This window comes from Thalassophryne amazonica, chromosome 12 (genome assembly GCF_902500255.1).
Source record: "Thalassophryne amazonica chromosome 12, fThaAma1.1, whole genome shotgun sequence".
Classification (NCBI taxonomy): domain Eukaryota; kingdom Metazoa; phylum Chordata; class Actinopteri; order Batrachoidiformes; family Batrachoididae; genus Thalassophryne; species Thalassophryne amazonica.
The window spans coordinates 3,708,242-3,736,213 of NC_047114.1; the positions used below are offsets into that span (position 1 = coordinate 3,708,242).

Here is a 27,972-nt window from a genome sequence, read left to right on the forward strand (position 1 = left end):
GAAACTTACTTTTTTTTGCTGAAAGGTTAACTCCGCGCACCTTTGAGCCAGTCATCGGCCATCTTTGTACTCCTCATAGAAGCTGTGTGATGACGTGCACAATGTGAGTGTCCAATCGGAATTGGTTCACAGTCACATGGTTTTCCAAAATCCAATCGTAGGGCAGATTTACCTCACGTGAAAAGCCAAAGATCGTTTTCAGGAGTGATGTGTTACTAGTTGGCCCGTTTGAATAGCCCCCTGGGTGCTCCAATGAGTACATACTATTAGTACATACTCAGTGCGCCCTGCACCATTACGCACAGTGGTCAGTGAAAGCAGGAGCACACAGAGAGCCTCTGATGACAATCTCACATACTCAAACAAAGAGTGTGTAACTATCAGGATTGCTCCACTAGTTTGCATGTGAATGTTACTGGATAACTTAGTTTCTCTGCGTAAAGCACTGTTTACCATATCAATGGACAACAAAACGCATAGACCATTTTGTATATATTTTTCAAAATGTGCATTTGTGTTTATTGTTTGAACCTTTTTGTTGTGCAGTCTTTCACACAAGACCTCAAATTACCTTTATAAAGGGTCAAAACAGTTGTTTATTATAGTTTGCTGTGTGTTTTGAATAAATGTGTGCGGAAAATTATTTTTCGCTTTATTTTTTCCTTGCCTATTTTTGATTGTAAACCTTTATTACACTTATAAAACACAACAAAAACATATATATTCTAAAAGCACAGGTTGTCCTGAAAAAAAGAGACATAAAACTTGATTGTGGGATGCAGGGAGAGCTGTTAACAGCAATAATAAATCATTTATGCCAGGTGAGTGAACTGTCCAAAAAATGCCCTCAGACCCCAGAGGGGTAACGAGAGGCTCAGAACAGCTCAGGGGTCTTTCCTGTATTCAGTCCATTTCTCCATCTCTCTCGTGGAGGGTTGCACGACTTCACATCTAGATTAACCTCTGATAGATTAACCTCAAACCACCGCACTGCGCTGCGGTGGTTTGAATCATATTTATCTAATAGATTACAATTTGTTCATGTAAATGGGGAATCTTCTTCACAGACTAAGGTTAATTATGGAGTTCCACAAGGTTCTGTGCTAGGACCAATTTTATTCACTTTATACATGCTTCCCTTAGGCAGTATTATTAGACAGCATTGCTTAAATTTTCATTGTTATGCAGATGATACCCAGCTTTATCTATCCATGAAGCCAGAGGACACACACCAATTAGCTAAACTGCAGGATTGTCTTACAGACATAAAGACATGGATGACCTCTAATTTCCTACTTTTAAACTCGGATAAAACTGAAGTTATTGTACTTGACCCCACAAATCTTAGAAACATGGTGTCTAACCAGATCCTTACTCTGGATGGCATTACCCTGACCTCTAATAATACTGTGAAATCTTGGAGACATTTTTGATCAGGATATGTCGTTCAATACGCATATTAAACAAATATGTAGGACTGCTTTTTTGCATTTACGCAATATCTCTAAAATTAGAAAGGTCTTGTCTCAGAGTGATGCTGAAAAACTAATTCATGCATTTATTTCCTCTAGGCTGGACTATTGTAATTCATTATTATCAGGTTGTCCTAAAAGTTCCCTGAAAAGCCTTCAGTTAATTCAAAATGCTGCAGCTAGAGTACTGACAGGGACTAGAAGGAGAGAGCATATTTCATCCATATTGGCTTCTCTTCATTGGCTTCCTGTTAATTCTAGAATACAATTTAAAATTCTTCTTCTTACTTATAAGGTTTTGAATAATCAGGTCCCATCTTATCTTAGGGACCTCATTTTTATTCCGCACAACCCACTCAGTCTGTGTGGGCTAAAAGTCCAGATTACCTAGGGAACATTGGAGATATTCATCCTTTTCCTGGGGAAGCACAAGGTGTATGACCCCATATTATGAAGTTTGTCACTTGGAATATCGACCACCAGTCCTTCGTAATGTCTGCGGTCCAATCATCCACAGATATATGTTCAAACCTGTTTTGTTGCAAAGTAATGCCACAGTAAATGAAAGAAGCTGAAACAAAACATATGTTTGTGCAGATACTAAAACCACACAGCATAAATAAACATGATCATTTTTGCGACATCCCATTCTATTTGTCACCCTGTGTCCTTATAAACACACACTCGATATGCACCGGGGGGGGGAGCATGTATACACGTTATGAAGGGAACCTTGATTTGCATGAGGACGAGAGGGCAATATTTTTTCCCGGTGTTGCCGACTGAACAGCCACCCCTAATAATCGGTCCACCCTGCCTTCACAGTGCACGCATCATTTCTGAGCCTCGCCAGACACTGATTATCACCTCGTCTCCGCTTCAAACTTCCTCCAGTCATCATCTATCTCAGCGACAGATATCTGAAGTTTTTGTACAACAACCATTTCCACATAAATTCAGCATTATTTCATCATGAAAGACGGCGGACCGATCAGAGTGCTACAGCTGCTACAGCTGCTACAGCTGCTGCAGCGCCTCCGTCATTTGAGAGCGTCAGTAACGACTTGCCGGTTATCGCATCCTTTTCTGCTTAAAATGCCTCGTTTCTGCTTAAAACTGACTTTAGAATGATTTAAGCGGTTTTACCTTGTCATCTGATGGTTAATAATCACACTGATCGCTTTGGGCATAGAGAGTCAGACTAAGACGAGCTGCTGTGGTCCCAAATGATGCATGCACAGTGAAGGCAGGCGGACCAATTTTTAGGGGGGGACTGTTTGGTCTGTGACACCGGCATTGTTCAACACCATGCACAGCAGTTGGCACATTTCCTTCACAAAGCAGCCCACAGACAGCTGCTGTGTGAGCCTGTCAGTGTCTCTACCACTGTTCATTTAGTCATTCATACATCAATGCAGTCATTAATCTGCCCTTATTAAATTCTGACAGAATCCTGATTCCACTACGTCTGGCTGCATATTTTATGAACATGACCAAAAGTCGACGACATCCTGTAAATCCATGGAGAATGCCACACACGTAACGGTTTCTACTCCCTTTCTCATAAGTTGTACAGGTTCTTCCTGCATCATTCCAGCCTTTTGCTGACATTATGAAAATGTGCTGGAGTGTGACAGAGGTATTACATTATAACAGTGTATTCTGCAAACGTTCTGCCTGAATGCAGCCTGGGAGAGAGTTTCCCCGGTATTAGCATAATCGCGTGATCAATGAATGTCAAGCTTAAAATGTCAATGCAGACACAGACTCCTTTTTTTGCAACCCCTATTCTCAAGACAAACCATTTCTACTACATTCTGACTGAAAATACGTACAGACTTATGTTTGTCTTCTCTATTCAGTATTTTGTGAGGGTTCTCACAAGAGCTGAAAAATCATCCGTGACCCTCAGAGAAGTGTGTTCTTCATCATCTACTGTGAAACAGTGTGTGTGTGTGTGTGTGTGTGTGTGTGTGTGTGTGTGTGTGTGTGTGTGTGTGTGTGTGTGTGTGTGTGTGCATGTACATGAGCCAATGTTGTTTACATCCAACGTTGAAATCCTTGCAGTTCTGGAAGCAATGAAAATGTCAACTTTGTGGGTCTTTGTGTTGGACTGTGGTTAACAATGACCCCCTCAGTGTGCGCTCATCAACACAGACACACACACACACACACACACACTAAAGTCCACTGTACACACTCAACAAAGTTGGCATTGTAAAAGACGTGTGTGTGTGTGTGTGTGTGTGTGTGTGTGTGTGTGTGTGTGTGTGTGTGTGTGTGTGTGTGTGTGTGTATAGCACATGTTCTCCCACTGAGGCCCGTCCACATAATGTGAACATGTGACTACAGGAAAAATAAATGGCTGCACCATTTTAGGGAATCATAGCAAAGAATTTAGTTGTTATATATTGATATAGATTTTACTTTTCATTTTTTTGTACTGCAAGTTCTCTTTTGCGAGGCGAATAAATACTGCTGATTATTGAAGTTTTCCCACCTACAAAGAATGTAGAGGTCTGTAATTTTTATTGTAGGTTTGCTTCAACTGTGAGAAACAGAATATATTAAAATAAAAAAAAACTTCAGAAAGTCGCATTGTATGACTTAAATAATTAATTAGCATTTTATTTCATGAAATAAGTATTTGATCCAATAGAAAAACAGACCTTAATATTTGGTACAGTAACCTTTGTTTGCAGTTCCAGAGGTCAGACGTTTCCTGTAGTTCTTGACCAGGTTTTCACACACTGCAGCAGGGATTTTGGTCCACTCCTCCATACAGATCTTCTCCAAGTCTTTCAGGTTTGGAGTTTCAGCTCCCTCCAAAGATGTTCTATGGAGTTCAGGTCTGGAGACTGGCCAGGCCACTCCAGGACCTTGAAATGCTTCTTACGGAGCCCCTCCTTAGTTGCCCTGGCTGTGTGTTTGGGGTCATTGTCATGCTGGAAGACCCAGCCATGACCCATCTTCAATGCTCTTACTGAGGGAAGGAGGTTGTTTGCCAAAATCTTGCAATACATGACCCCATCCATCCTCCCTTCAATACGGTGCAGTCGTCCTGTCCCCTTTGCAGAAGGGCACCCCCAGAGTATGATATTTCCACCCCCATGCTTCAGGGTTGGGATGGTTTTCTTGGGGTTGTTCTCGTCCTCTAAACATGGTAAGTGGAGTTGATTCCAAAAAGCTCTATTCTGGTCTCATCTGACCACATGACCTTCTCCCATGCCTCCTCTGGATCATCCAGATGGTCACTGGTGAACTTCAAACGGGCCTGGACATGTGCTGGCTTGAGCAGGGGGACCTTGCTGCCCTGCAGGATTTTAACACAAACTACACAAATGACCCTGATCAAACGTTTACATACAAACAAACATGCAACATACATGCAAAACATGCACTGTGCATAATTTCTCCAATCACAGCCACATAAGCCTATAACTTCTTCTGGGTTGTCTGGGTGTCTTGGTGGCTTTCCTTACTCTTCTACTTCTTGCACAGTCACTCAGTTTTTGAGAACTGTCTACTCCACACAGATTTACCACAGAGTGTCATACTGTGTGCGTTTCTTTGTAACTGATGTAAATAAAGTCCAAAACATATTCAGTGGCAGCTTCACCATCAGAGAGCCTTGTCCACAACCACCACAAAATACTCCAAGCTGTCAGTGATGTTAAAGGGGGCAACACACAGTATTAAGAACAGGGGTATGTAAACTTTTGATCTGGGTCATTTGGGTAGTTTGTGTTGTCATTATGATTTAAAAAGAGTAAACCTGGCTGTTTGACAATAAATGGCTTCACCCAACCACTAACCATGAGTGAAAAAAGATTTTGTGTTATTCATATTCTCTGAATAACGACCAAAAAAAAAAAAATTCCGCCAGTGTATGTAAACTTTTGAGCTCAACTGTATGTAAAGGAAGCTGTTCAAGTTGTGTTGTGATGAGTTTTTCCATTAGTACCCCTTTTTTCTTGCTTAGAAAATGAACAACTGCCTACTTGGTCCATGTGTCAAATTATTACCTTGAAAGTTTTTTTTTTTTTTTTTTTTTTTTTTTTACGTAGAATGTAAATTACAGTGAAAATTATGTTTTTCAGGGTTACAAAACTGAAAATAACTGATGACATAAATACTTTGATTTGCTTTCAAACTTAAAGTTCATACCTCTGTTAAGTGAAATGTCAAATGAGCTGGCAATTCTAAATAAATAAAGGGTTATGAAAATATTGATGAATTAGGTTTTAATTTTGGTGTCATATGCCCTGAGAAAAGTCAAACATGGGGAATTTAGCATGATTTCATCTGCGGTCGATAAAGTCTCAAAAACGTGAGCCTGGGAGGGGGATCATGTGGGAGGGGGACCCCCCCCCCCCACCCAAAACACCTTACTGAAATGAATGGGAAAACCGGAGTTTTTTGCAGATCAAAATCAGTGTTTTTTGTGGACTTTGATGGTGAATACGTTGTAATGGTGAACAGGTATGTTTTGGGAGGACCCATCGTAACAAGTCACAGTGTTTTTGACCGAGAAGTGGAAGTGTTTGGTACACGCCTCCCGTAAAGAGTGGAGAAATGCAGCCGGGCACAGCGTGAGAAAAGCACTTCAAAAACTATTTGGAGTCGGAGTCGCGGAGAAGGAAGGATTTTATCCGTGTGTTTAAAGGTGGGGACATGAAGACTTTGAGATAAACTGACTGCTGCTGTAATCGTAATGTGAGAGATGTACCGTGGACACCGGACCCACCCCCAGCTGTTTAATGCCGTTACTTGCTTACAGCATCAATGACTGTGAAGGGACAAATGAAAGCAACACAAATGCGACTGTCGGTGATTGAAACTTTACTGACGGTGATGTGTTCCTATAAATTGGGTTTTTTTTTTGAAAGGAGGTAAGGACTTGGAGCAGCAGTGATGTTCTACATGTCTGCTGCTGTGTGTGAACACAGGAGGAGAACTCAGTTTCATCCATCTCTCAGGGTTTGGATTTATCACTTCATGCTTTCCAAACTCATTTAGACGCATTTTATGTGGGATTTTTCTGAATAAAGTTCGAGCATGAATCCAAGTGGCCACGTAAACAGCAGAGTGACCTTCAGCTGTTTACGTTTAAGGTTACGTAATGACTATAGATATAAATGGCTATTAGTCTGTCATTTTTCTGACGCACTCTCGCTAAGTTTACTTTTACCAGCTTTGTCAGAGCCTGCACAACTTAAATACTTGGAAGAAATGATTTATAATCTAGTATATAATTTTTTTAAAGATAACACTGACTAGTGTGAGATATGCACTTGAAGATCCAGCATGTTCACCTGAACTGTCTGGGGATTTGTGCGCTGGAAAAGAGCTGCCAAACATCCATTCTGTTGTGTCCATTGATTAATCTAGAGTCTGTAATGGTCTCATACTGAGGACATAAACTAGGTTAATTTCGGTATTTAAAAATAAGAGGTACTGTATATTCTTGTATCCCGAGTATGTTTCTGCTTACTACAATAAAATTCATATTGACATCTTAAGTCTTAAGTTCAGTTGTTTCAGGTACATAAATGTAACGCCAGAAAACACAAATGTGGTTTTTGCATTCATAACTGTAAAGTTTTTGTCTGAAACCGATCTACAACTTCATGAAAGTTTAAACAAATATCCCTAAATGACAACATTTTTCATCGAACATAAGTTGATGAACGGAGATAAAAGACAAAATCTCCTTCCTTGCAAAATGCATGAACCGCTTGATGGTGGCTGACCAGTGCGCACCGACCTGAGTATGTTTGGATGGGAAAGCCGGTTCATCAGTTGGACCTCTCGTAGCATGTTAGCTCGGTTGCTGCTGAGCTTGTTCATCTTCAGGGCCATCACTTGGTCTGAAGCTCGATGACGCACCTTGAAAATCAAGAAAAATTAAATACAAATGGGCCACACTTCAGTCATTTTCAGTTCCACAGTGACCACAGTACACCCTGCTGGCCCACAACGCAATTAATAAACAACAGACATACAGTAGTGTTCAGAATAATATTAGTGCTATGTGACTAAAAAGATTAATCCAGGTTTTGAGTATATTTCTTATTGTTACATGGGAAACAAGGTACCAGTAGATTCAGTAGATTCTCACAAATCCAACAAGACCAAGCATTCATGATATGCACACTCTTAAGGCTATGAAATTGGGCTATTAGTAAAAAAAAAAAAGTAGAAAAGGGGGTGTTCACAATAATAGTAGTGTGGCATTCAGTCAGTGAGTTCATCAGTTTTGTGGAACAAACAGGTGTGAATCAGGTGTCCCCTATTTAAGGATGAAGCCAGCACCTGTTGAACATGCTTTTCTCTTTGAAAGCCTGAGGAAAATAGGACGTTAAAGACATTGTTCAGAAGAACAGCGTAGTTTGATTAAAAAGTTGATTGGAGAGGGGAAAACTTATAGGCTGTTCATCTACAATGATCTCCAATGCTTTAAAATGGACAAATTGTCCATAAATTGTCTGGTCTGCTTGAGGTTTCTTCCTCAGAGGGCGTTTTTCCTTACCACTGTTGCTCTGGGGGTTGGTAAGGTTAGACCTTACCTGTGTGAAGCGCTACCTGTGTGAAGCGCTTTGAGGCAACTCTGTTGTGATTTGGCGCTATATAAATGAAAATAAGTTGAAGTTGACAAAAAATCCAGAGACGCGCGGAAGAAAACGGAAAACAACCATCAAAATGGATAGAAGAATAACCAGAATGGCAAAGGCTCACCCATTGATCAGCTCCAGGATGATCAAAGACAGTCTGGAGTTACCTGTAAGTGCTGTGACAGTTAGAAGACGCCTGTGTGAAGCTAATTTATTTGCAAGAATCCTCCGCAAAGTCCCTCTGTTAAATAAAAGACATGTGCAGAAGAGGTTACAATTTGCCAAAGAACACATCAACTGGCCTAAAGAGAAATAGAGGAATATTTTGTGGACTGATGAGAGTAAAACTGTTCTTTTTGGGTCCAAGGACCGCAAACAGTTTGTGAGACGACCCCCAAACTCTGAATTCAAGCCACAGTTCATAGTGAAGACAGTGAAGCATAGTGGTGCAAGCATCATGATATGGGCATGTTTCTCCTACTATGGTGTTGGGCCCATATATCACATACCAGGTATCATGGATCAGTTTGGATATGTCAAAATACTTGAAGAGGTCATGTTGCCTTATGCTGAAGAGGTCATGCCCTTGAAATGGGTGTTTCAACAAGACAATGACCCCAAGCACACTAGTAAACGAGCAAAATCTTGGTTCAAAACCAATAAAATTAATGCCTCGCAGATGTGAAGAAATCATGAAAAACTGTGGTTATACAACTAAATACTAGTTTAGTGATTCACAGGATTGCTAAAAAAGCAGTTTGAACATAATAGTTTTGAGTTTGTAGCATCAACAGCAGATGCTACTATTATTGTGAACACCCCCTTTTCTACTTTTTTTTTACTAATAGCCCAATTTCATAGCCTTAAGAGTGTGCATATCATGAATGCTTGGTCTTGTTGGATTTGTGAGAATCTACTGAATCTACTGCTACCTTGTTTCCCATGTAACAATAAGAAATATACTCAAAACCTGGATTAATCTTTTTAGTCACATAGCACTACTACGTATTATTTTGAACACTACTGTAAATTTGACTGTTGCATAGAATATTGTATTAAATATATAGTGCAAAATGTAAATTAATGAATCAGTGCAGTTACTTTCAACATAGATTGCAAATGTAACCTGCTGAAAAAAAGTCAGAAAAGAGAAGAAGCATAAAATAAAGATAACACAAAAAGAGCAGGAACATGTGGTCAACAGCAACATGGTCGACGTGTCAATATTCAGTCACACGATCAACTGTGTATTAGTTTATACTGCGACTTCAGTTTGTAGTGACAGGTGGTTTCATAAATATGCATCTGCAACCAAGAGTCCAGCTACATCCCAGCGTGCTTTGAAGAAAATGAAGGTTACATCTTCCTGATGTCACAAAAACGATTGGGTGTCAAAAAATGTACCTAAAAGTACTCTGAAATATGAATACCACGAAATGTTTTTACTGTGAAATAATGGTGTTTTTCTCATTTCAGGAACCCTAAAGTTTGTTCTGCAAGACAAAGTCCAGGAAAAATACAGCAGTTGACCCTAATTCTGAGAACAAAAACCATTGAGTTCTGTGCAACACATCCTAAGGGCTGACCTGCATCTCCTTCCACACAAAATTCAGTCTCAGAGCGAATAACTCCCCAGCAAATGGCAAGGAGACAGGTGATTTGTTTCTTAGGAAACTTCAGACAAGGAGGTTACATTGATCATGTGGTGTAAAAGATAAAGGGTTAAAACACCCAAAAGGAAAGACTTTTGCAGACTGTTGGGAAGAAAAATTACATGCTTCGGCCGCATGGGCATGCAGAAAATGTCTGAAAATATTGATTAGTTTTTCTGTGCTGTCAAAATACTTTGGGGTAAATTTTTTGAGACACCCTATATATATATATATATATATATATATGTATGTGTGTGTGTGTGTGTGTGTGTGTGTGTGTGTGTGTCCTGGTAGTCAGGAAGTTATTCTCAAACACTGAAAATGAACTTTAAGCTGTGAACCGCTGTCACACTGATGTGCTGCATAGTCCAGATATGATCTCTGCCTGGTTTCAGTAAAGAGAACTTCACAGCAAACGGTTCCTTGAATAGCATTTCCTGGGCTGTAATTCATACACATGTAATGGTGGCCTTCTGCACCACCACCAAGAACAGAGGAACCATGACATACTTCACACTAAACAATGCGGTGCCTTTCCTACATCAACAGTGGACACACAATTTATATACATATGTATTGATTTAAGTAGAAATGTTTCAGCTTGGGACCATGTCATGCTCTGTGAAGTACAACCCCAATTCCAGTGAAGTTGAGATGTTTTGTGAAATGTAAATTAAAACAGAATACAATGATTTTCAAATCCTCTTCGACCTATATTCAATTGAATACACCACAAAGACAAGATATTTAATGTTCAAACTGATAAACTTTATTGTTTTTGTGCAAATATTTGCTCATTTTGAAATGGATGCCTGCAACACGTTTCCAAAAAGCTGGGACAGTGGTATGTTTCCCACTGTGTTACATCACCTTTCCTTCTAACAACACTTAATAAGCGTTTGGGAACTGAAGACACTAATTGTTGAAGCTTTGTAGGTGGAATTCTTTCCCATTCTTGCTTCATGTATGATTTCAGTTGTTCAACAGTCCGGGGTCTCCGTTGTCGTATTTTGGGCTTCATAATGCGCCACACACTTTCAATGGGCGACAGGTCTGGACTGCAGGCAGGCCAGTCTAGTACCCGCAGTCTTTTACTACGAAGCCACGCTGTTGTAACATGTGCAGAATGTGGCTTGGCATTGTCTTGCTGAAATAAGCAGAAACGTCCCTGAAAAAGACGTTGCTTGGGTGGCAGCATGTGTTGCTCCAAAACCTGGATGTACCTTTCAGCATTGATGGTGCCATCACAGATGCTGGCTTTTGAACTTTGTGCTGGTAACAATCTGGATGATCTTTTTCCTCTTTTGTCCAGAGGACATGACGTCCATGATTTCCAAAAACAATTTGAAATGTGGACTCATCAGACCACAGCACACTTTTCCACTTTGTGTCTGTCCATTTCAAACGAGCTTGGGCCCAGAGAAGGCAGCGGCGTTTCTGGATGTTGTTGATGTTTGGCTTTCACTTTCCATGGTAGAGTTTTAACTTGCACTTGTAGATGTAGTGGCGAACTGTGTTAACTGACAATGGTTTTCTGAACTGTTCCTCAGCCTACGTGGTAAGATTCTTTACGCAATGATGTTGGTTTTTAATGCAGTGCCGCCTGAGGGATCAAAGGTCAGTGTTGGTTTCTGGCCTTGCTGCTTACATGTAGAACGTTCTCCAGATTCTCTGAATTTTCTGATTATATTATGGACTGTAGCTGATGGAATCCCTAAATTCCTTGCAATTGAAAGTTGAGAAACATTGTTCTTAAACTGTTGGACTATTTTTTTTCATGCAGTTGTTCACAAAGTGATGATCCTCACCCCATCTTTGCTTGTGAATGGCTGAGCCTTTTGGGGATGCTCCTTTTATACCCAATCATGACACTCACCTGTTTCCAATTAACCTGTTCACCTGTGGAATGTTTCAAATAGGTGTTCTTTGAGCATTCATCAACTTTCCCAGTCTTTTGTTGCCACTGTCCCTGCATTTTTGAAATGTGTTGCAGGCATCATTTCAAAATGAGCAAATATTTGCACAACAACGATAAAGTTTATTAGTTTGAACATTAAATATCTTGTCTTTGTGGCGTATTCAATTGAATATAGGTTGAAGAGGATTTGAAAATCACTGTATTCTGTTTTTATTTACATTTCACACAACGTCCCAACTTCATTGGATTTGGGGTTGTACAAGTAGAATTTTTTGTTTGGGGGGGGGGGGGGGGGGGGGGTTGGCAATCCATCTGGTTTTGGACGGGCTGAGGGAAATCTACCTCAATGACTGATGTAGCTTCAGTACATTCACTGCCTCAATTATGCAGTTTGTATGATGACTAAATAGATCCTTGCCATTTGATTGGTAGATTGTATATCATTCACTACTTGTCCGTGCATATACTGTGGATTCTGGATGTGTTTACTGTGCATTTTTGTCCCATATGTTTCACTCGGTTGTATGAAACTCCACAAGCTATTTGTAAAAACGTGTCCATGATATGAAGGAGATCAGCGGGGTGTCGGTGGGTCACCTGTTGGGCGGAGCCAACACCTGTGTGGACACAGAGCCATCTGTTTGCCTCCTATCCTGACAAGAAGCACCTGTCTAATTTTAAATAAAATACCAAGTGACACGGCTTAGGTGTTTTATACGAGGTCTGTGAGAAAAGTGTCAGGCCTTTTTATTTTTTTCAAAAACCATATGGATTTGAATCACGTGTGATTACATCAGACAAGCTTGAACCTTCGTGCGCACGCGTGAGTTTTTTCACGCCTGTCTGTTGCGTCATTCGCCTGTGAGCAGGCTTTATGTGAGCAGTGGTCCACCCCTCTCGTCGGATTTTTATTGCGAATAAATGCTTGAACGATTTGGAGCTTTGCTGCATCAATTTTTTTCCAGAAACTGAGAGAGACCTCCAGGTGGACACCGTTCGGAAAATTAATATGGTTTTCAGGGAGGATTTTATGGGGATTATACAGATTAAGGAGTGTTACTGCCGCTTTAAGGACGGCCCACAACTGCTGAGAGCACGGTGCGCTCCCAGCGCCAATCGACATGCTCAAACAACCAGATCATTTCCAACGTGAAGGCTTTGTTGATCCGGGAGCTCATCTGACTTTCACAAAAAGGCAGGAGACGTGGACATCAGCACTTTTCCGGCACATTCCACTCCGTGTTGGTCTCACAGGACGGCTTTCAGGTGGATTTCAGATGGATTCCGGTTGCTTTTCAGTCGTGTGATTATCCGATTGTGATTGTGCATGAGCTGGACATGCCCCAACGTGTCCTGGAAGGCTTCATCATGGCGTTGCTTTGCACCATGCGGCTCCACCTTCCATGACAAAAACTCCTGTAACAGTGGAATGTGCCGTTCATTTCTAAACTGGACGCTGTCTTGATCCGGTATGTCGTCTGACTAGCACAGGAATTGTGAAAAGACGTGGACATCAGCACTTTAAGACAGACGTACGGAGGAGTTCCGCGCGTCGCGGTGGAGCCGCATGGCGCAAAGCAACGCCGTGGTGAAGCCTTCCAGGACATGTTCGGGCATGTCCAGCTCATGCACAATCACAATCGGATAATCACACGAGTGAAAAACAACCGGAATCCATCTGAAATCCACCTGAAAGCCGTCCTGTGAGACCATCACGGAGGTGGTTTTGTGCCGCGTAATGAACGGCTCCGTGGCGCGTCCCTCCGCTTTTCTTTCCATGAAAAAAACTCCTGTAACAGTGGAATGTGCCGAAAAAGTGCTGATGTCCACGTCTCCTGCCTTTTTGTTAAAGTCAGACAAGGTCCCGGATCAACAAAGCCTTCAAGTTGGAAATGATCTGGTTGTTTGAGCATGTCGATCGGCGCTGGGAGCGCGCCGCACTCTCAGCAGTTGTGGGCCGTCCTTAAAGTGGCAGTAACACTCCTTAATCTGTATAATCCCCATAAAAGCGTCCCTGAAAGCCATATTAATTTTCCGAATGGTGTCCACCTGGAGGTCTCTCACAGTTTCTGGAAAAAATTGATGCAGCAAAGCTCCAAATCATTCAGACATTTATTCGCAATAAAGATCCGACGAGGGGGTGGACCACTGCTCACACAAAGCCTGCTCACAGGCAAATGACGCAACCGACAGGCGTGAAAAAACTCACGCATGCGCACGAAGGTTCAAGCTTGTCTGATGCAATCACACGTGATTCAAATCCATATGGTTTTTGAAAAAAAATAAAAAGGTCCGATACTTTTCTCACAGACCTCGTAAAACAACTAATGAATGTTTCCCATTGGTGCAACAGAAAAGAACATTCATTGCTTGTATACTATTTCAATGAGACTCTAATCTACTCCTCGTTTTTTGACCACATTCAATGTTCCACCTTTATGGTCCTTTTGTTGCAACACTTCTCAATCTTGTGCAGTCAATCCGTTGGTTTTGTCTCATTAGATCAACCACAGCAGATGGTTACTCCAATGAGTCTGTTCTGCTTGAGGTTTCTTCCTGTTAGATCAAAAACGATAGTTTTCCCATACCACTGTGGCTCGGTCAAATCTAAGACCTTACTTGTTGATAGCCCATTGAGGTGACTTTTGCTATGATTTGGTGCTGTATCAATAAATCGATACTGAACTATTTTCCTTCTACTGATTTTCCTTCTACAATGACCAATCAATAATGTAAAGAACGGTTACACCCACTCCCAAATCTATGCCAGTTGCAAAGCTTACAAAGTTAACACCATGGAGCAACAGTAATGAGTAAGTATGAGTTAAACACACATATCTGTCAATAGCAGAAAACCACAGAAGACAAAAGCCGCTGCAGAAACACCTCCAGCACACGCACGCCTATAAATGCTTATAACTCATTTACTGACACTGAAATGCACCAGAAACATATTTACACCACAATGCAGGTTTTAACCCAGTAGCTGAACAGATTCATACCCTGATGTCGAGAGGAAAGACCTTCTTCAAGCAAGATCAGGAGCTGCAGGCAAGAAATGACAATACACGACGTCATCCAGAAATATTTTTACTAAATACAGCTTGGTGAATTTAACCAGATACCCACAAAGGACAAACTGGTGGATTCAATTCACGTTTTTGGCTGAGGGAGGTGGTGCACACGAGTAAGACGCTAAATGCCAAAACTGCATTTTTCTGCATGGCCTGTAAATCACTCAGTTAACCGCACTTAACAAAAAAAAAAAAAAAAAAAAAATCCTTTAAAAATAAGCTTATACACTGATCAAAATCAAAGGAGCTGGTCTACCAAAGGATAGCAAAAATAGCAGATGGTCACTCCTCCACAGGTCACCTCCCCCACATCCGTCTATCCTACCCCCAATTCCTCACATCCCCCCAGTCTGGATTTACTCCTGACCACCCCCTTTCTCCACCTTCCACACCAACATCCCCGGTACTCATACTCTCACTGATGACCAGCTCTTCTTTCCTACATCTTTCACTTCTACCTTTCTCTCCTCTCAACACTCCTTCCTTTCTGCTCTCCATTCTTCACTGCCAACTTCTCTCCATTCCACAGTGCTTCATTTCTTGAAAATTGTAGCCCTGAGCCCATTTCCCACATGGAACTGGTTATACCTATGGAAAAACAACTCAGCCAGCAAGAACAGACATTTAACATTTCAACAAGTTTCCTTTGTGTTGGATTTCTGTCTTAGTCTGGTGTATCACATCAGGCCCGGCACCAGAAAAAAAATATTAAGTGGGCAATGAGGTTCTCACAGGGGGCGGGGTCGCACCCCCCCGCCAAAAAAAAGTGTGCACCGGAGGGTACCTGCCTCTGAGCGTGCGTTATAAATTGGGTGCGCTCCTAGAAAGCTTGTGTATTTAGGCTACACCGTTGTAAGAGACTGACTGAGTAAGAGTAAAGAGTGATGACACTATTTTTTAATTATTATTTGAATGTATAGACCCTCGGTCAAGGGATCTCCTGCATAAAACCAAACCAACAACTGATCTGATAAACGACATGAGACAGTAGATTAACCCCACATACAGCCCTCCATCACAAGCGCAAACACAGCGCAACTGGGCATGACAGTCACACAACGGGTCAAAGATAAACCTTTCATGTAGATATACAGTGGTCCTTCATTTATCGCGGGAGTTATGTTCTACAAATAGCCCGCAATAGGCGAAATCCGCGAAGTAGACAGCGTTATTTTTTACAATTATTATAGATGTTTTAAGGCTGTAAAACCCCTCACTACACACTTTATACACTTTTCTCAAACAGGCATGAACATTTTCTCACTTTTCTCTCGTGTGTAAACACTCTCAAAGTTCAAACCTTAGTAGAAAAATAAGACCAACAGCAGAACACAATGCGCGTACTCTCCCTTCGCGGTGCCGCAACAGGTGTCCCGTCATCTCAACAGAACATCGGCCTGCTTGATGAAGACACAGAACACAATGCTCTGTTAAAAAAAAAAAAAAAAATGCAAAATGCATGCAAAATTGGACTAAAAAAATCTGCGAAACTGCGAGGCGCTATATTTTCCAGTATTTCTTTTTCTTTCTTTTTTATTTTTATTTTTGATAACTCTCACATCCGAGGGGGCGAGGATGATGACGTGAGGGGGCATCGTCCCCAAACGCCCCCTCGTGGCGCCGGGTCCATATCACATACAGTATGAATCCAGGAAAGACCTTTGGCAGATGTACATGGATCTAAAATTTATCCAGTAATAGTTGGATATAATCCAAACTATGGTGAACCAGAATGAAACAAGATCTTTTTTGTCCCATTGTCTGATGTAGAGCAGGTAACTGAGTTGATACAAAGCTGGCCTGCCAGGTAGACCTGGGTTTGAATCCCGCTCATGCTACCTGTCTGTGACACTTGATGCATAGTCTCAGTCTACTGAGCTGTAAATTAGTACCAACCTCGGCTGGGGAAGTAACTGTGTTGGATTGGTATCCCGTCCAGGGGAGTCTACTCTCATCCGCTTGATGCAACGAAATCCGGAGACAAGCAACAGCACCAACAGACCTCGGGGCCTATATAGGACCCATTTCTACTTCACTGCCTGGTCATTTGCATGTTTACATCATGTTTCTTCTCTACATACCTGTGCGTTGCGCATTTCTGCACCACACAGCCAAAGAAAAATTGTCAGGCCAGCACAGTTATATAAAAAAAAAAAAAAAAAAAAAATCTATCCGATTTGTAAATAAGAGTTGGCTGGGATTAAACTGGACATATTAGTGTCATTTGCCAAGTTGTTTGATTGGTCTTGTGTGCACCACACTTTACTCACATTTGCAATGTGTGGCTTGCAATTCTGTGTTAAACCAAAATCTGTCAGCAATACCAGGTTTATGGAGATTAGGGATGGGTATTGATAAGATTTTATCGATATCTATGCCATTATCAATTCTGCTTATCGATCCAATTCCTTATTGATTCCCTTATCAATACCTCTTGTGAATTTTCTGTGCACTAAAAGTAGCCTTTACAGGTTTTCTATGTCAACAACATTTTAAATTTGTCACTGGATGCTTGATCTCTGGACATAAATAAGAATAAATAAAATTTGCAGTTTTTGTCAAAAGCATTTCCTTTCAGACATTTTGGCATGAATATCTCTCCATACCTCTGAGCTGAGCTCAGCCAGCTGCTGCACGTCAGCGCAGGACGTCTCATTTTGGGTGGAAAAAAACATTTTGATCAATTGCAGTTTGTTTGTATTGCAACATTTGGAAAGAGGTGTCATTTGATTTAAACAGCATTTCGATTTAAATTTATTAATTCCGACTGGACTATTGTTCTAACTTGACTCGACAGAGAACTGCGCAGCGTTTGGAGCTGTGTGAACAGAACGGAGGAGTGACTCATGATTGACATATTCAGGGATGAAAGTGGTGAAAAACAAAAAAAAGCTGAAACCCACAATTACCCCCAACACCACCCGCACGAAAATGTTTAAATTCTAAAAGCTCTGAAATGCAATCTGGGGCTATTCCAGACAATAAACTGGAGTGAGTGCAACATCCATTTAGTGAGAAAAAAAAAAAACAACTTTCCTTATTCAAATTCATTCCAGTAGTATTCTGCTCTTACTAGGATGCAGCAGTTTTCTAGTTTGGCAGATAGTTCTGGAGGAAATCACTGAAGAAATTAACAAACTGAAAATATGGTGTGACCGAAACAAATTGTCATTAAACTTAAATAAAACAGGGATGAAGTGGAGGTGTAAGAGTCACTAGGTGTTCACAGTAAACACTTACGAGGTCGGTCCAAAAAGTATAGGACCTTTTTATTTTTTGCAAAAACCATATGGATTTGAATCACGTGTGATTGCGTCAGCCAAGCTTGAACCTTCGTGCGCATGCGTGAGTTTTTTCACGCCTGTCGGTTGCGTCATTCGCCTGTGAGCAGGCTTTGAGTGAGCAGTGGTCCACCCCTCTCGTCGGATTTTTATTGCGAATAAATGTCTGAACGATTTGGAGCTTTGCTGCATCAATTTTTTTCCAGAAACTGTGAGAGACCTCCAGGTGGACACCGTTCGGAAAATTAATATGGCTTTCAGGGACGATTTTGTGGGGATTACACAGATTAAGGAGTGTTACGCTCCCAGCGCCGATCGACAGGCTGACACCCCTCTGAAACAACCAGATCATTTCCAGCGTGAAGGCTTTGTTGATCCGGGACGTCGTCTGACTTTCACAAAAAGGCAGAAGGCGTGGACATCAGCACTTTTACAGCACATTCCACTGTTAAAGGAGTTTTTTTCATGGAAAGAAAAGCGGACGGATGCGCCACGGAGCCGTTCATGGCGCGGGACAAAACCAGCTCCGTGTTGGTCTCACAGGATGGCTTTCAGATGGCTGTCGGTGGGTTTTCAGTCGTGTGACTAACCGAGAAATTGTGCATGAGCTGGACATCAAATCAAATCAATTTTATTTATATAACGCCAAATCACAACAAACAGTTGCCCCAAGGCGCTTTATATTGTAAGGCAAGGCTGATGGTTTGGAGGAAGTAACTAATGAAAATAACTCGGAACAATCGGAGAGAAAGAGTCTAACCAAATACCGGCATCACTGAAAGCAGCCAAAGATAACAATACGTCTTTGGGATAGTTATGAGTAAAGAGTAAAGAAAGTCATGACGTCATTACTAGTTAAAGTTAAAGGAATACTCGGCTCAATAGACCTCTGACTCTTTGTCAGCCTGGCTACAGTGGTGAAAAGAAACCTGGGGTTGTTCTTATTTTCTTCAATTAGTGATGAGTAGTAAGATGTCCTAGCTTTACGGAGGGCTTTTTTATAGAGCAACAGACTCTTTTTCCAGGCTAAGTGAAGATCTTCTAAATTAGTGAGATGCCATTTCCTCTCCAACTTACGGGTTATCTGCTTTAAGCTGCGAGTTTGTGAGTTATACCACAGAGTCAGGCACTTCTGATATAAAGCTCTCTTTTTCAGAGGAGCTACAGCATCCAAAGTTGTCTTCAATGAGGATGTAAAACTACTGACGAGATACTCTATCTCACTTACAGAGTTTAGGTAGCTACTCTGCACGGAGTTGGTATATGGCATTAGAGAACATAAAGAAGGAATCATATCCTTAAACCTAGTTACAGCGCTTTCTGAAAGACTTCTACTGTAATGAAACTTATTCCCCACTGCTGGGTAGTCCATCAGAGTAAATGTAAATGTTATTAAGAAATGATCAGACAGAAGGGACTTTTCAGGGAATACTGTTAAGTCTTCAATTTCCATACCATAGTCAGAACAAGATCTAAGATAAGATTAAAGTGGTGGGTGGACTCATTTGTTATATGGCTGGGGGGGCCTGGCTGCCGGTTTGTTTCTGTCTTTTGGTTTTCCTCCCAGGTGGCGTGCGTTTGGGACTGAGTGGCTGTGTTGCTGAGGCTGTCAGGACCTCACCCTGATCACCTGCGACTCGTCAGGACTCACAGCTGTGGTGCATCTGGATGGATTGGAACATGTCGGCATTTAAGACTGGAGTGCACAGTGTGTATTTGCCAGAGACTCGACCTTGTGACCAGACGGGTGAGATCGTCCTCTCGGGAGCCATCTCATCAACAGCGGATGCTGAGAACGTCCAGGTTTGATGCACAGTCTGTGAAAGAGGAGGGGGTGAGGTCTCACGCTCGTCAGCACACTTCCTGAGGTACGTTAGATTTTGTGACTAACATTTATACAGTCAGTAAATGTGGTGTCCCTCACACCTTATTGTATTGAGCTGTTTGTTAGTCATGTATCAGCTTTCACCGCAGTGGAGTTTTGTGAACTGATTGTTCCATGCCTGCAGGTTGGGAAGCTGATCAGTAATCAAGCCAGGAAGTGTTTGCTGTTTGTACACCTTTAAGTGTTCTGTGTGTAGAGTGTGGACTCACTTAATGGTTCCTTCTTTCACAGACTCGGTTGTTGCGGCCACCTGGGGGGTGTCGGCGGGGTCCTTGGGTCCGAAACAGCTTCTGGCTCCGGACCGTTAGCGCTGCTGGGAGCGCACCACGCCAGGCCGCACCTTTTTGTTATTATATTATCACTGTTATGTATTAAATTCAGTTAGCCTTTGAACCGTGCTCTGCTTATTTCATACTGGGTCCTTCAAACGCTGGTCGGTTCTCCGAGCTGCGTCCGACACATAACATCATTTACATTTTGAGCAAAGCCAATTGAGTCTAATAATAGATTAAATGCAGCACTGAGGCTGTCATTCTCAGCATCTGTGTGGATGTTAAAATCGCCCACTATAATTATCTTATCTGAGCTAAGCACTAAGTCAGACAAAAGGTCTGAAAATTCACAGAGAAACTCACAGTAACGACCAGGTGGACGATAGATAACAACAAATAAAACTGGTTTTTGGGACTTCCAATTTGGATAGACAAGACTAAGAGTCAAGCTTTCAAATGAATTAAAGCTCTGTCTGGGTTTTTGATTAATTAATAACCTGGAATGGAAGATTGCTGCTAATCCTCCGCCTTGACCCATGCTACGAGCGTTCTGGCAGTTAGTGTGACTCGGGGGTGTTGACTCATTTAAACTAACATATTCATCCTGCTGTAACCAGGTTTCTGTAAGGCAGAATAAATCAATATGTTGATCAATTATTATATAATTTACTAACAGGGACTTAGAAGAGAGAGACCTAATGTTTAATAGACCACATTTAACTGTTTTAGTCTGTGGTGCAGTTGAAGGTGCTATATTATTTTTTCTTTTTGAATTTTTATGCTTAAATAGATTTTTACTGGTTACTGGTGGTCTGGGAGCAGGCACCGTCTCTACGGGGATGGGGTAATAAGGGGATGGCAGGGGGAGAGAAGCTGCAGAGAGGTGTGTAAGACTACAACTCTGCTTCCTGGTCCCAACCCTGGATAGTCACGGTTTGGAGGATTTAAGAAAATTGGCCAGATTTCTAGAAATGAGAGCTGCTCCATCCAAAGTGGGATGGATGCCGTCTCTCCTAACAAGACCAGGTTTTCCCCAGAAGTTTGCCAATTATCTATGAAGCCCACCTCATTTTTTGGACACCACTCAGACAGCCAGCAATTCAGGGAGAACATGCGGCTAAACATGTCACTCCCGGTCCGATTGGGGAGGGGCCCAGAGAAAACTACAGAGTCGGACATTGTTTTTGCAAAGTTACACACCGATTCAATGTTAATTTTAGTGACCTCTGATTGGCGTAACCGGGTGTCATTACTGCCGACGTGAATTACAATCTTACTAAATTTACGCTTACCCTTAGCCAGCAGTTTCAAATTTCCTTCAATGTCGCCTGCTCTGGCCCCAGGAAGACAACTGACTATGGTTGCTGGTGTCGCTAACTTCACATTTCTCAAAACAGAGTCGCCAATAACCAGAGTTTGATCCTCAGTGGGTGTGTCACCGAGTGGGGAAAAACAGTTAGAAATGTGAACGGGTTGGCGGTGTACACGGGGCTTCTGTTTAGGGCTACGCTTCCTCCTCACAGTCACCCAGTCGGCCTGCTTTCCCGGCTGCTCGGGATCTGCTGGAAGGGAACTAACGGCGGCTAAGCTACCTTGGTCCACACCGACTACAGGGGCCTGGCTAGCTGTAGAATTTTCCACGGTGCGGAGCCGAGTCTCCAATTCGCCCAGCCTGGCCTCCAAAGCTACGAATAAGCTACAATTATTACAAGTACCATTACTGCTAAAGGATGCCGAGGAATAACTAAATATTTCACACCCAGAGCGGCAAAGTGTGGGAGAGACAGGAGAAGCCGCCATGCTAAATCGGCTAAGAGCTAGTAGCTGCGCTAAGCTAGCGGATTCCTAAAAACACACAAAGTGAATAATGTGTAAATAATTTAGAGGTGATTCAGCAGAGGGAGTGCTTTAGTTAAGGCACGTGAAGATTACACTGTGAAACAAATCGTTATCTACTTAACTAGATCAATCTAACTGCGCAGATTAAACAGCTAACAGATACAGCAAAACACCGCTGTGCTCCGGAACAGGAAGTGATACAATACCCAGGACATGCCAGAACATGTCCTGTGAGGCTTCATCACGGCGTTGCTTTGTGCCATGTGGCTCCACCGCGACGCGCGGAATTCCTCCGCTCCTCTTTCCATGACAAAAACTCCTATAACAGTGGAATGTGCCATTCATTTCTAAACTGGACGCTGTCTTGATCCGGTATGTCGTCTGTCTAGCACAGGAATTGTGAAAAGACGTGGACATCAGCACTTTTTCGGCACATTGAGACAGACGTGCGGAGGAGTTCTGCGCGTCGCGGTGGAACCGCATGGCGCAAAGCAACGCCGTGATGAAGCCTCACAGGACATGTTGGGGCATGTCCAGCTCATGCTCAATTTCTCGGATAATCACACGACTGAAAAGCAACCGGAAGCCGTCTGAAATCCACCTGAAAGCCGTCCTGTGAGACCAACATGGAGGTGGTTTTGTGCCACGTAATGAACTGCTCCGTGGCGCGTCCCTCCGCTTTTCTTTCCATGAAAAAAACTCCTGTAACAGTGGAATGTGCTGAAAAAGTGCTGATGTCCACGCCTTCTGCCTTTTTGTGAAAGTCAGACGACGTCCCGGATCAACAAAGCCTTCACGCTGGAAATGATCTGGTTGTTTCAGCGGGGTGTGAGCCTGTCGATCGGCGCTGGGAGCGCGGCGTGCTCTCAGCAGTTGTGGGCCGTGCTTAAAGCGGCAGTAACACTCAATCTGTGTAATCCCCATAAAATCCTCCCTGAAAGCCATATTAATTTTCCGAACAGTGTCCACCTGGAGGTCTCTCACAGTTTCTGGAAAAAAATTGATGCAGCAAAGCTCCAAATCGTTCAGACATTTATTCACAATAAAAATCTGACGAGAGGGGTGGACCACTGCTCACACAAAGCCTGCTCAGAGGCGAATGACGCAACCGACAGGCGTGAAAAAACTCACGCATGTGCACGAAGGTTCAAGCTTGGCTGATGCAATCACACGTGATTCAAATCCATATGGTTTTTGCAAAAAATAAAAAGGTCCGATACTTTTTGGACAGACCTCGTATTTGTTTTGTTTCATTAGGTTCTTTTTGTCTCTTTCTCTAAAAGTGCAATGTAACATTATTAGTCTATTATTATTGACTTATTGTGTATTATGTAGACTATTATTGTTGCTATTATTATTAATATACGAATAAAAATAAATGTAAAAAATTTCAATTTGACTTTTTTACGACAACGAACGCTGAGCCATTAATTATACAGAAAACAAATTAACACAAATGTGCTGATGCGAACAGCTTAATGCTAACTTTAACACTGAAAATGCCATAGACATGCTAACGCGTTAGCATCTGTACCATTTTTAAGTTATAAAATACATCTATCAACTGTTTCAGAAGACCATAACAGGTCGGTTTAACATAAAAATATTAAATATTACTCAGACATATGCACTTCAGGGTTTTAGCGGGGGAAAATTAGGATAAAGCGAAATAAAACAATGAATCTACGAATCGTAGATCGAAGCAGTGCTTCGATCTGCAAATCACTGTTTAGATTGGTTCAAGGTTCAAAGCAAAGCCACTCTGCAGAAAAGTTGATTACAGACCCACTGCAGGTCTGTAATCAATGTACAGAAATGATCATTTTCCTGACAAACACCCCCCAAAACAACAGCCACTCTGAAGGACAGATAATGGAATCGTTAAGGAAAAAGCTTATTGATGTCGGTGGATCGAATAATTTCTTAACGATACCCGAAAGGAACTGGTTCTCGATACCCATCCCTAATGGAGATACTGACAAACGAATTAGCGCAACTGTACACACACCACCACAAATCTGAACAGGTTGTTATATCCACAATAGCCCGTACAATACAGATATTTGTCCATTCCTTCCCATGGGCAACAGAAATAATGTGAACTATTGTCTTCATCATAACACGGGCAGCTGCGCCTCTCTGTGGTGCACAGTAACGTGTCATTGCACGCAATAGGCTCAGAGCTGAACGGATCTCACACTGTCATAAATGATCAACTTCTAACTCTGTGGGAGATATGACATGAAACTGTTGTGCCAGGTCATGACACCATTAATAAACATGAATCTCACCTCCAACAGCGGTCCAGGAGTGTTTTACAGCGCGGACGTGGAGGTGGGGCCGAAACCAGCAGCCTCTAGTTAAAATCTTATCACCCAAAATAAAAACTAAATCCCATGTGGTAATCCAACTATCGAGGTGTCCAGAGTTGCGTTGTGCTCCTGAAGTGAGCAAAAAAGAAAAAAGAAATTAAAGTTCACTGGAAAGGGTCCATCTGACACAGGGGACAGCATGGCACAGTGCCAGCAAACTTTCAGCAAAATTGTCCAGTGGCACTAAGCGTGCGCACGGCGCACACTCTTAGCAGCTCATATGTGCATACACACACACGGCTGAATGATAACTGCAGTTCCACGCGTGGGCGAGGAGCTCACATGCGCCACGCACACACATGCGCTGTGCACATGGGCGTGTGGAACACAGCACTCCAGTCCAGCGTCTGCCATCCAGACATTTGGACATTGAGCAGTCTGCAGTGCCTTTCATGGCCATCTGACAGCAGTCTGTGTCCTCCAAACTGTTGTCTACATGCCCTTTGGATGCCATCGTACATGTGTGGACAAGGTATTCCGGATGCGTTCTGACAATGCTAACCACGCCTCTTTTCCTCCCGATTGTGTCGGATTATGGCAATATTTGCCATGTCGGGCTGGTTCCTACACATTTTTGCTATGTGTGACGTTGGCTAAAGAAATCACATGTACGTAAGTATTCACAGCCTTTGTCATGAAGCTCAAAATTGAGCTCAGGTGCCTCCTATTTCCACTGATCATCCTTGAGATGTTTCTACAGCTTAATTGGAGTCCACCTGGGGTAAATTCAATTGATTGGACATGATTTGGAAAGACACACACCTGTCTACATATAAGGTCCTACAGTTGACAGTCAGAGCACAAACCAAGTATGAAGTCAAAGGAATTGTCTGTAGACCTCCGAGACAGAATTGTCTCAAGGCACAAATCTGGGGAAAGGTACAGAAACATTTCTGCTGCTTTGAAGGTTAAAGCTCAGATCCACCAGGACTCTTCCTAGAACTGGCCACCCATCTAACTGGGCAAAAGGACCTTACTCAGGGAGGTGAAAAAGAACCTGATGGTCACTCTGTCAGAGCTCCAGCATTCTTCTGTGGAAAGAGGAGAACCTTCCAGAAGGACAATCATCTCTGTAGCAATCCACCAATCAGGCCTGTATGGTAGAGTGCCCAGACAGAAGCCACTCCTTAGTAAAAGGCACATGGCAGCCCACCTGGAGTTTGACAAAAAGCACCTAAAGTACTCTCAGAGCAGGAGAAACAAAATTCTCTGGTCTGATGAGACAAAGATTAAACTCTTTGGCGTCGTGTTTGGAGGAAACCAGGCACCATCCCTACAGTGAAGCATGGTGGTGGCAGCATCATGCTGTGGAAATGTTTTTCGGCAGCAGGAACTGGGAGACTAGTCAGGATTGAGGGAAAGATGAATGCAGCAATGTACAGAGACATCCTGGATGAAAACCTGTTCCAGAGCACTCTTGACCTGAGACTGGGGCGACGGTTCATCTTTCAGCAGGACAATGACCCTAAGCATCCTTGAGTTGCCCAGCCAGAGCCCAGACCTGAATCTGACTGAACATCTCTGGAGAGATCTGAAAATGTCTGTGCACCGACGCTCCCCATCCAACCTGATGGAGCTTGAGAGGTGCTGCAAAGAGGAATGGACCAAACTGCCCAAAGATAGGTGCACCAAGCTTGTGGCATCATATTCAAGAAGACTTGAGGCTGGAATTGCTGCCAAAGGTGCATCAACAATGCACTGCACAAAGGGTGTGAATACTTATGGACATGTGATTTCTTATTTAGTTTTTTGTTGTTGTTTTTTTTACAAATTTGCAAAAAAAAAAAAACCCCCCAAAAAAAACATAATGTTGTCATTATGTGATGTGAGAATTTTGGGGGGAAAAATGAATGTACTCCATTTTGGAATAAGACTGTAACATAAAATGTAGAAATACTGAAACACTGTGGATACATTCTGGATACACTGTAGATATTAGTTAGACTAACCTACTGCAGTAAATAAATATATGGTCAAAGTTAAAGGCTTGGTTTTTTTTGTGTGTGTGTGTGTGTGTGTGTATATATATACACACACTTCAGTGCATCATTTACTTCATTTGTTGTTGATTCTGTGAACTTTTTAGGAATAAAAAAGAAGTTAAATTTGTCCCATCCTGTCTATGGCTGATGCTGAGACCCTGATCCATGCATTTATTCTTCTAGATTGGACTACTGCAATGTTCTATTTTCTGGTTTACCGCAGTCTAGCATTAGGGCTCTCCAACTGGTTCAAAATGCTGCTGCCAGACTTTTGACAGGAAGCAGAAAGTTTGACCACATTACACCCATTTTGATCAGATTTTAAGGTTCTGCTACTAGTCTATAAAATTGTTCACAGACTGGCACCTCCCTACTTAGCTGACCTAATTAAACCCTACGTACCGCCTGGGCTCTGCGATCTTGGGGTGCAGGACTACCTTGTGTCTCTCGGGTGAATAAAATGTCTGTGGGTCACAGAGCTTTCTCTTATCGTGCCCCTGTTCTGTGGAATGATCTCCCTGTGTCAATAAAACAGTCAGATTCTGTGGAGACTTTCAAGTCCAGACTTAAGACGCACTTATTTTCCCTTTCATATGGCTAGCATACAGGTATAGTATGTTACTATGCTTTTTACTATTTTAAATTCATTTTATTAGTAAATGCAGCAGGCTGCGGCCTCAACTTTATCTAAATTCTGTGTCTTTAAATGAAGCTTAGGGCTAATGGCCGGCGATCACCTTAGTATTTCCTGTTTTTCTTGTTGTTTAATGCTGACAAATTATAAGATAAGACTTTATTGATCTCACAGTGGAGAAATTCACGTTATGTCAGCTCTTAAAAAACACACAAGATGAGTGCAAGTGGAGGAAGATGTGCATCAATCAGCGTGTACAAGATAAGCAATAATAATAATACCTGTAACAATACAATAAAATAAGAAAATGAGGTATATTATATATATATATATATATATATATATATATATATATTCATATATATAAACATGATTGGAATTAAAAAATAGGAGCATCTTATTTACAATATGTGAAATGGAGTTTAGATGTGATAAGGTGACATTAGTGCAGGGATTTGTAAACGAGTTGTAATTGCACGTGATTTGTGGACATATTATTGCATGTGGTTATTTCACAGTGTTATTGTACAGTCTGACAGCAGCAGGGAGGAACGACCTGCGGTATCGTTCCTTCTTGCACTGAGGGTGCCTCAGCCTGTCACTGAACAAGCTGCTCAGCTCCACTACAGTCTGGTGCAGAGGGTGAGAGGAGTTGTCCATGATGGATTTGAACTTTGTTAACACCCTCCTCTCAGCCACCTCCTCCAGAGAGTCCAGAGGACAGCCCAGGACAGAGCTGGACTACCTGACCAGCTTATTCAGTCTCTTTTTCTCCCGCTCTGTGCTGCCCGGGGCCCAACAGATGACAGTGGAGATGAGAGCTGAGGCTACAACAGAGTCATAGACGGTCTTAAGCAGAGGCCTGCTCACTCCAAAGGATCTCAGTCTCCTCAGGGGGTGGAGGCGACTCTGTCCTTTCTTGTACAGGGCGTCGGTGTTGTGAGTCCAGTCCAGTTTGTTGTTGAGGTGAACACCCA

At 42.2% G+C, this 27,972-nt stretch overlaps 1 protein-coding gene across 1 annotated transcript in view; it reads right to left on the reverse strand.

Moving 5' to 3' along the window:
* tesk2 (testis associated actin remodelling kinase 2) overlaps window positions 1-27,972 on the reverse strand; it is an 84,032-nt gene that overhangs the window by 42,501 nt on the left and 13,559 nt on the right. Inside the window, exon 3 of the mRNA XM_034182406.1 lies at window positions 7,240-7,361. Coding sequence (XP_034038297.1) covers window positions 7,240-7,361 — 122 coding nt within the window. The remainder of the gene's footprint in view (window positions 1-7,239; window positions 7,362-27,972) is intronic.